Here is an 8,993-nt window from a genome sequence, read left to right on the forward strand (position 1 = left end):
ATATTTTTCTTAAATATATACATGTATGTGTGTGTATTTATATATACATAATAAATAAACACAGTACACATATATTATGTAAACAAAACTTTTATTTTGGATACGATTAATCGCGATTTGCACTAATATATATATGTGTGTGTGTGTGTGTGTGTGTGTGTGTGTGTGTATACATATGCACATATATAACATACTATGTATATAATATACAGTATATATGTGTGCATATATATATCTGGCATTGGCTATTGAACAAACATATTAGTTAACCACTAGTTTCTATGCTACAAACAAATATAAGTCACATCTACAACGGCAATGTTGATATAGTTAATGTGGGTTATGTTTAATGGTTAGAGAGTCGGACTCGTAATCGAAAGGTTGCGAGTTCGAGCCCCCGGCCGGCAGGAATTGTAGGTGGGGGGAGGGAATGTCCAGCGCTCTCTCCACCCTCAATACCACGACTGAGGTGCCCTTGAGCAAGGCACCGAACCCCCAATTGCTCCCCGGGCGCTGCAGCATGGCTGCCCACTGCTCCGGGTGTGTGTTCACGGTGTGTGTGTGTGTGTGTGTGTGTGCATTTGTTCACTACTCACTGCTGTGTGTGTGCACTTGGATGGGTTAAACGCAGAGCACCAATTTCGAGTATGGGTCACCATACTTGACAATACGTCACGACTTTACTTTACTTTTATGTCGATTTTTATGAAAACATCATAACATATTTATGTATTAATATGAATTTTTTTGGCTGCATTTTCAAAATCAACATCAATCGACTGCATGATGATTCAGCGATAGTCATTTGTTTGTCACATTGTAGTTCTTACAGAGCTCTCCACATGCATCTGCCATCACCTCACACACAGGAAGCTTTGTGCTTCTTCACCGCATTATTATTATTTCTGTGCCAGCGTGGAGGAGACGGGGAGCTGAGGTCTCAGACTTCCACCCCCAGAGGTGTAGCAGCTGTTAACCTGGCCTTGAGAAACCGCATGAAAAGACAGCTCTCTGGGGGAAAGTGAGCTTTCTGCTTTCAACATACTTTGAATGAATTAGTGTCTTTGTATGTAAAACGCCTGCAAAGCAAGAATAATAAAAATGACATTTTTAGGTGTACGAATATTGTGTTCATCTCAAAAAGGGGAAATTATGAAGCAGTGGGCTTGCCTAAATATAAATTCAAGCACTGACTTGAAAGTCAAGCATTGTCAGCAAAGGGCAATGATCTTGATTACACACCTATTTCCAATGTGATGAATGAAACAGAATTATAGTTGCACTTTTTAATATTACCTAATTATTATTATTGTTGTTGTTATTTTTTGTATAATTTCCCCCCAGAACGGCCACTTTAATTTAGATTTTTTTATTATTATTATTTATTTCTATAACATAAATGCTGAGACAATCATAATAGCTGCATTTTTCCCTGATCATTTTGAAAATGTTAACATGCTAAGTCCGTAACATCGACATAACCACAATAAAGTACATTTTAAATCGCTCTAAAGCAGTGTAACATTTCATTTTACAGCAAACACGTGTAGTGCCTCGGCGGAAGTGATGCATGACGCACTGACGTGGCCGGAAACCGCCATCTTGAGGAAGGAAACGCCTTGAAGTTGAGGAGGAAACTTGAACTGTGAGTTTTTATTTTTTAAAAACGTATTTAGTTTCAGCTTTAAAGTATTCGAAACGTTACCACCAGAGTAACATACGATAAATAGTATTATGTGATATGAAAAAAGATTAGAATGGTAATATCGGCGTTAAATCCGTTCAAATGAGAGAGTTTGTGACAAAGGAAGCAACATCTGACTTCAGTCAACTTTACCTCATACACGATTTAACTCCACTTTCTTATTAAATACTATGTATGAGGATTTATAATCAACCAGAAAAACTAGTTTAATCAACTTATTATCTGAAATAATTCTAGGGACCTGAAGATAATCTATATTGTTACTAAACAGATCAAATATGATTCTGCTGTTGCCTCTGAGTAATATTATTTTAATAATGCTTGTCCAGTTAGATCAGCTTTGTTATTAATCCCACAGGTCACAATAGTGACCATAACATTTATTTTCATTTATAACGCTCTTAAAACCGTTTTAGTGCACTTCCGGCAAATATGGAACAAATAAAGGGTCTCAATGAAATATGTGCAGTTTCGCATGATTAGTGCAAATTGTCACATGACCAGAGCAGATTATTTCCTGTTTGCACCTTAAGCAGATGATGACTGCATCAAAGCTCCTAATAAAGATATGACAGAGTTTTGGCACACATTATTTTTAGGGTGTCTAGTATTAATATATGCGCATATTCAGTTTTGTTGAGTGTGGTCATAGAGTGAGTAAACATGTTTATGGTCACAGAAGTGACCGCTGGGATAAAGGTGAACTCAGGTATACCATATAAATCAATTGCAGTTGGTAGTGAAAATTACAATAAAATGTTGCACTAAATAAAAAATTCAAATGTAACAAAGAAATGGCAATTATTGATGTAATACTGGTAGCACTAATATATTTTAAAAAAGTTATTTTACAAAATATATATATTTTTTGTTTGTTTTTTTATCTTGGTGTTCCTTTAAATGATGCACAAGTTTTTTTATGCATAATATAGTAACCCTAGAATGTGATAAAACAGTTTAAAATAGCTGAGCTAAGATATATAACAATTTTTATGACTGCAGAAATATGTTAATTCAGATTATTGTGACCGACCATAAAACACAATTTTTCACACACTTTAAAAAAAAAAAAATTGATTATTTCAAAGGGTTACTGATGACGCATCATTTGGATATTTTCATGTCTGGGAAAATGTTTGGATTAAACGGGTTAAAATAAATGACTTTTTGCAGCTTTTCCTGGTTTATTTAAAGAGTCAGTTGTTATACATGGAGAATCAGGTATGCTGTGAACTTGAGTGACGTGTAAGTTTAGCCACTTTGTTCATAACAGTGAAGTGTATACGTTTCACGCTATGATCCTGTTGTTTTAATGAGCTTTTTGTTCTGTTTCAGTGGAGTGAGAAAGGCGTCTGTCAAACATGGGCAACATATTCGCAAGCCTCTTTAAAGCCTTTGGTAAGAAAGAGATGAGGATTCTCATGGTGGGTCTCGATGCTGCTGGAAAGACCACGGTTCTGTACAAGCTGAAGCTGGGGGAAATCGTTACCACCATCCCAACTATCGGTATGTGACTAAGATCTATTTCCCAATATTAGCGCCTGAAAAGCCAATAAATGCTTGGTTTCTGTTTTGTGCTCAAGGTTTTAATGTTGAAACTGTGGAGTACAAGAATATAAGTTTCACGGTTTGGGACGTCGGTGGTCAAGATAAGATTCGACCATTGTGGCGCCATTATTTCCAGAACACACAAGGTAAGGCTTTTTCTCAAGTGATACAGTATGTTGTGTTAGTTGAGAAGTCCAGTGCATTTTATGTAATCTGTGTGTTGCTGCAATGACATTATATAAGATCGCTTAGGTCATAGGTTTTCTTCCTGGCTCGGAGGGAAAAAATTCCAACATGCCACTGTGGTTTACAGCTAGCTGATTGTTATCTCAAAATACACCTAGCCAGAATGAATCTGCACGTTTGGACAGTTTTTGTCAGTATGGACTTCTTGCACTGAGCTCTGAGACACACTTTCAAAATAGTTCAGTTCGCTAAATGTAATTTATGAATATATTCAATGTGCTGCAGCCACTTCAATGAGTGTTTGCAAGAAGACTTAAAAATCTGTATATTTTTAGGGACAGGAAAAGAGATGTTCTGATCAATAATATCAGAACGACTCTTTATTTATTTGTATTAAATGTTTCAATCACTCACTTTCTTTCATTGGCAATCATTTCACTGTATGTAATTTACATGTTTATGCCAAATTTCTTCATTAATATTCATCGTTGTGGTGCTGTTTAGCAAGTTGTGTCTTTTATTTTGTATATATGTAATATTTTTGACATGATTTAAATGATGATGTCAATTAGTCTTTTTTAAAAACAGGGTATGGAAATATGAAATGATACTAAAACCACCAATAGGTAGCAGCAAGTCACTGTCTTAATGATTCAGTCATTCACTCAGCTGATTTATTCAAAGGCTGATTCATTCAGATTCTGTCTTTCACACCAGAACGCATCTTAAAGGCACAATATGTACGTTTTCGCCACTAGAGGTTGCATTTTCAAAACCATAACAAAGGCAAAGCTTGTTGACGCTATGAACAAGTTATTCAGACAGTGAATAAATTATACAGACAAAGCGAGCAAAGAACATTTACATTGTGAAAGAACATTATGACTGACTTAAGTCTAGCGCGAGTTTAAGCACTCTCAAAAAACTCCCCTTATACTCCGTAAAGCTGTCTATACATGGCTTTATGAATGAATCTCTTACATCACACGTACATCTGCACTTTGTTTAGGATGAGAGAATTTGCGTGAGAGCTGAATTCAGTCAGCGAGCGCGTGCACTGAACAAAAAACTCATCTGAACGCCTCTAATTGGCCATTGCATTTATACGCTCAACAGACTTGTGTGTGTGAGTGTGTGAGATTGGTTATAATGCACAACACTCTAAATATGTGTGAAAAATCATGGCGCAACATTTTCATTTTATTCGTAACAGCCCTAATGGATTTAGTTTAACAGTACAGCAGCATTTGTGTCCGTCTGTTGCCATAGTTTCTACAAGCGGAAGCTGAGGATGGTGTGGATATCATGTCATTGATAGACAACAATGACCAGGGACAAGTCATTATTTAAAATTGCAATTTCTCTGGATTTACAAATCCTTAAGAACTTTCGAGATAACTTAAGTACACAACTGCATTAAATATATCACACTGCAAGTAGTTTTTGGATATTGTATAACGGAAATCTTACATATTGTGCCTTTTAAAGCAGGTGTAAACCGGGCCTATGAACGAGTCACTGAATCATTGGCTCACTGGATTCATTCAGTAAGGAAACAGTGCTGTGTGTTGCTTGGAGATACACAAAAGTTCTGCTGCGTCTTTGTTTGGAACTATTTTTATTGGCAAACTGATCAAATATTGAGACCATATTGTGCCTAAAATGTACTGCAATGTTAACTTCTTGTTTATTAAACTATTATTCAATCATGCAGATATTCAAGAAATAAAACAGCACTGTTGCTCATGTGATATTGCTAAGCTATATATGGTATAAATGTCAAAAAATATAAATGTATAAAAGACAAAACCCATACAGGGCATTTTATGCCCTCATATCTTGAATTTTAGGGGCATTAATGTATTAAATCGCCAGCCCTGGCAACTAGCTCATCTTTGACCAAATATAAAGCAGTCATTATACAAAACGTTTTGTGTAATTGATCTGATGTCAGTTCCATTTTTTTAGCCATTTCTGTCACACCAGGCCATTAATCTTTTTTTTTTTTTCCCGGTTAGGTCTGATCTTTGTGGTTGACAGCAATGACAGAGAGCGTGTGAATGAGGCGCGAGAGGAGCTGATGAGGATGTTGGCTGAGGATGAGCTCAGGGAAGCAGTCCTGCTCGTGTTTGCCAACAAACAGGTACTAACAGCTTTCAACTGATTACGACTGATTACGTGCACTACTTTCCAGTTGCGTGTTCTTACACATTTGACACGTGTTTGTCCGACAGGACCTACCGAACGCCATGAACGCTGCGGAAATCACGGACAAGCTGGGGCTGCATTCGCTCCGGCACAGGAACTGGTACATTCAGGCCACGTGCGCCACAAGCGGCGACGGCCTCTATGAAGGACTCGACTGGTTGTCCAATCAACTGAAAAACCAGAAATAACGACCTCGCTGTACTGATCTTCCTTAGTTCCATATTCTCAACACTTGCTTTACTCTTTTGTTTTTAAACCAACGGTGCTGGAAGCTGCGCTCATTTCAAACCCCATTAACACGGAAGAATAGTGCCCTACAGTCAAAGTGTTGCTCTCTCGTTTAATGTAAATAGTTTTTTGTTGTGAGGCAGCTTTTTGAGCACCATTATGCAAAATAGATTTAGTCTTTCGTCTGTCTTTTTTTCCGTTCTTATTGCCCGAGTCATCAGAAAGAGTTTTAAGAACGTCGCTTCTCTAAACTCTGTCAGGTCTCGTTTGAATCTTGCACATGTATTATTTTATTGTGCTTGTAATAAGACTCTTTCTTAGACGTACTGTACACAAAGCTGTTATGTTTGTCTTGAACGGAGTACAGGAAATCAAACATTACAGACACTACCTGCACATGTAACGGTTCAATTTTGAGGAAAAGAAACCAAAAACGATTACACTGTCTTCTCAGCAAAGGCTGAAGTGACCTCTAGCTTTACTGTCATGATGCTTTAGGAGCCGTAGAGTTGTGAAGTCAGCAAAACAAAGATTTTTCTGTCGGAGATTCCCAGTACACAACAGATGTTTTGTTGTGAGTATGTGGAATAAATGTTGGCGTGGCTCAGGTTAATCAAGGTTTGTAGTAGGGTGCAGTAATACATTCAAGCATGTAACGGTAATGAGACTTTTTTTTTTTTTTTAAAGAGGACTGGAGGTTGTTTCATGGAAACAATGTGACGATATAAAAATGTAATTGTTTTCTAAAAATAGGCTTCATTTTCTGTATGCAAAATATTATGTTTATTTTATTTATGGGTGGCGAAATGTGACCTGAACTTTTTTTTTTTAAAGATTTACCCAGTAAGAGAAACTGAAAGATTGGTTTTATGCACCTAGCGTTAAATTTCATGTTGTTTTGACACTGTTTAAGCGTTACTTTCTATATCTTATTTTGGACTCAGATCTAACCACCACTTGGAATAAACAACGGTCTCATCTAACCACATGCTATAACTTGATCTCTAAAACATTTGTGCATTTTTATTGTTTTAGGACATAACCTAAAATCGTATCTCCAGAGTGTTGGCATGTTAATATCAATGACAACTGTTTGAGCTCTCTGTTGTGCATGTAAACGTAATTTTTCCCCAGACTAGCCGTGGTGCCTTTATGACAAACAGAGACTCCCGTTTCAGATGAATAATCTTCTCGTTCAATGTTAAACAATGTTAGGGCTGATGGTTTTAAAGTTTCTTTTTTTTCTCTCTCTTTCCCAATTAACCTCTAATTTGGTAGACACTGATTACTTTGGGTCAAAATTATGTGAATCTCTTAGCAAAATGTTGTATAGTGACTTTTTTTTTTTTTTTTTTTGAAAGAAATGCACTGTAATTAAAGATACTAGTATAACTGGACTTACTGTTGCCCTCATGTTCTGAAGCAGCTCTGGAATAAATCTTGACTGCAATGGCATCAATAGTTGAACAAGGAAGCTCACTAAAGAACATTTTTAGATAACTAAAAAATATATATAGGCATGGTGGTTAAACAGTAGAATGTACATTAGTTTGGTTAAAAAATAAAAAATCAGCCCAAAACCTTATAATTACATTGTATTTTCTGTTTTAGGGTCCAAAGCTAAATTGAAACCGAACTACCTTGATTTTGTATGTAGACATTCACCTGTTTGGGTTGTGTAGTTTAGTTGGAATAGCTTTATCACCTTTTTTTTGCAATGTTTAAAAAAAAAAAAAAAACCTACAATTTATGCACAACATGCCAGCAACAGATTTGTAGCTAGTTTTACAGTTAACTGAGAAAATATGAACAACTCTGTACCACAAGAATATTGCATAATGTGAAGTTTGTCATCAATTACAGTTAGTAGCTAAACAAAAATGTTTTTCATTTCCCCTTTTTTCCAGAAAGAATCTAGTTTATTTCATTGGAAGTGCTGTATATGTGGCTATAGCATCCTTTCTGTATAGTTGTCTTGCTATCTGACCATTCTTCACAGGCGTTTAAATGTTTACATAGTATTTAACTGCTTCTATTTTAACTATGATCTCACTGTAGTAGCCTAAAAACACTGATGCATCCACAAGTCACTCAAAAAGACAAACAAATTTGATATTCATAACATAATACAATGCTATGGATCAGTAGTTTCCAGATTAGATCAATTAACCTCAAAATGGTTTCAGCTGACTAAATCTCACAAATGTTGCTATTTAGATGAAATGACAATATTAAGAAGAGAATGGCTATTCATCAAATATTTTGAGCAATCTATGAAATAGGTTATAAATAAAAAGTGGGACATCACCCTGCTTTACCCTATAAATTCACAAAACATTAATTCATAATTTATATTCTACAGCCTCTAGTCTATAAGGTTAACACTCTAATGCATTTTTGGCTTTGGCACTATGGAGATTTATTATTTTTATTTACAACCTGTTTTTGCAGTGTTGAGCAATACAGCCAATCACAGTTGATTTCTAGAACGCAATGGCCAATCAGAGGCGTTCCTCTCCCGGATCAAAATGCCAGTGTTTTTGTCCAGTGCTGAGTTCTGAACGCGTGCGAAAATGTAGACACGATGTAAAGATATTCATTGTGCAGTGTAGAGACTCTCAGTGATTATAAAGGAACGTTATAGTAAGAAACTTTGAGAGATCTCCATGAACTGAGATAAGGGTGATTATAAAGGCATTATTTAATGACTATAAAGGGAGTGTTTTTTGTGCACTTTCTAGGCTATATAATCCAGTGAGAATTTAATTTAAAGTTTTGTTTTTGATGCTGCCAATTACGCTCGAAATTGCAATGACTGACATAGTGATAACCATAGCATTGGACAGGACAAAAATATATCCCAAAATAGATATGCATTAAAGGAACGTTTGCACGACAATGTGCTAAAAAAAAAGTTTTCCTTTACATTTTTTTTTTTTTTGATGACAAGGATACACTAAAACAACTTTAAATGCTGTATTATGCATGCCAGGCCAGTAGTTGGCAATGTCGCTCTTTAAAGACACACTACGCAAATAGTAATATGCATTTTTTCACAATATGTGCAATATGCATTTTTTTGTTTTTTTAACTGTTGTCATGTAAATTTTGTCATGAA

General features: G+C 35.9%; 1 protein-coding gene across 1 annotated transcript; it reads left to right on the plus strand.

The window, feature by feature from the left end:
- Window positions 1-1,537: 1,537 nt before the first annotated feature.
- Window positions 1,538-7,747, plus strand: LOC306846427 (ADP-ribosylation factor 1-like). Its single transcript, XM_079379810.1, has 5 exons — window positions 1,538-1,645; window positions 3,041-3,211; window positions 3,289-3,399; window positions 5,458-5,582; window positions 5,674-7,747. The coding sequence occupies exons 2-5, from the start codon at window positions 3,067-3,069 to the stop codon at window positions 5,833-5,835; spliced, it is 543 nt and encodes a 180-aa protein (XP_079235936.1). The 5' UTR covers window positions 1,538-1,645; window positions 3,041-3,066; the 3' UTR covers window positions 5,836-7,747.
- The last annotated feature ends 1,246 nt before the right edge of the window (window positions 7,748-8,993 follow it).

This window comes from Barbus barbus (genome assembly GCF_936440315.1).
Source record: "Barbus barbus genome assembly, chromosome: 26".
Taxonomy (NCBI): domain Eukaryota; kingdom Metazoa; phylum Chordata; class Actinopteri; order Cypriniformes; family Cyprinidae; genus Barbus; species Barbus barbus.

Bases quoted from the DNA above. Each gene is read 5' to 3' on its own strand.
- LOC306846427 (XM_079379810.1), top strand. From the start codon at position 3,067: ATGGGCAACATATTCGCAAGCCTCTTTAAAGCCTTTGGTAAGAAAGAG. The intron at 3,212-3,288 runs GTATGTGACTAA...TTTGTGCTCAAG, and splicing joins TACCACCATCCCAACTATCG to GTTTTAATGTTGAAACTGTG. The intron at 5,583-5,673 runs GTACTAACAGCT...TTTGTCCGACAG, and splicing joins TCGTGTTTGCCAACAAACAG to GACCTACCGAACGCCATGAA.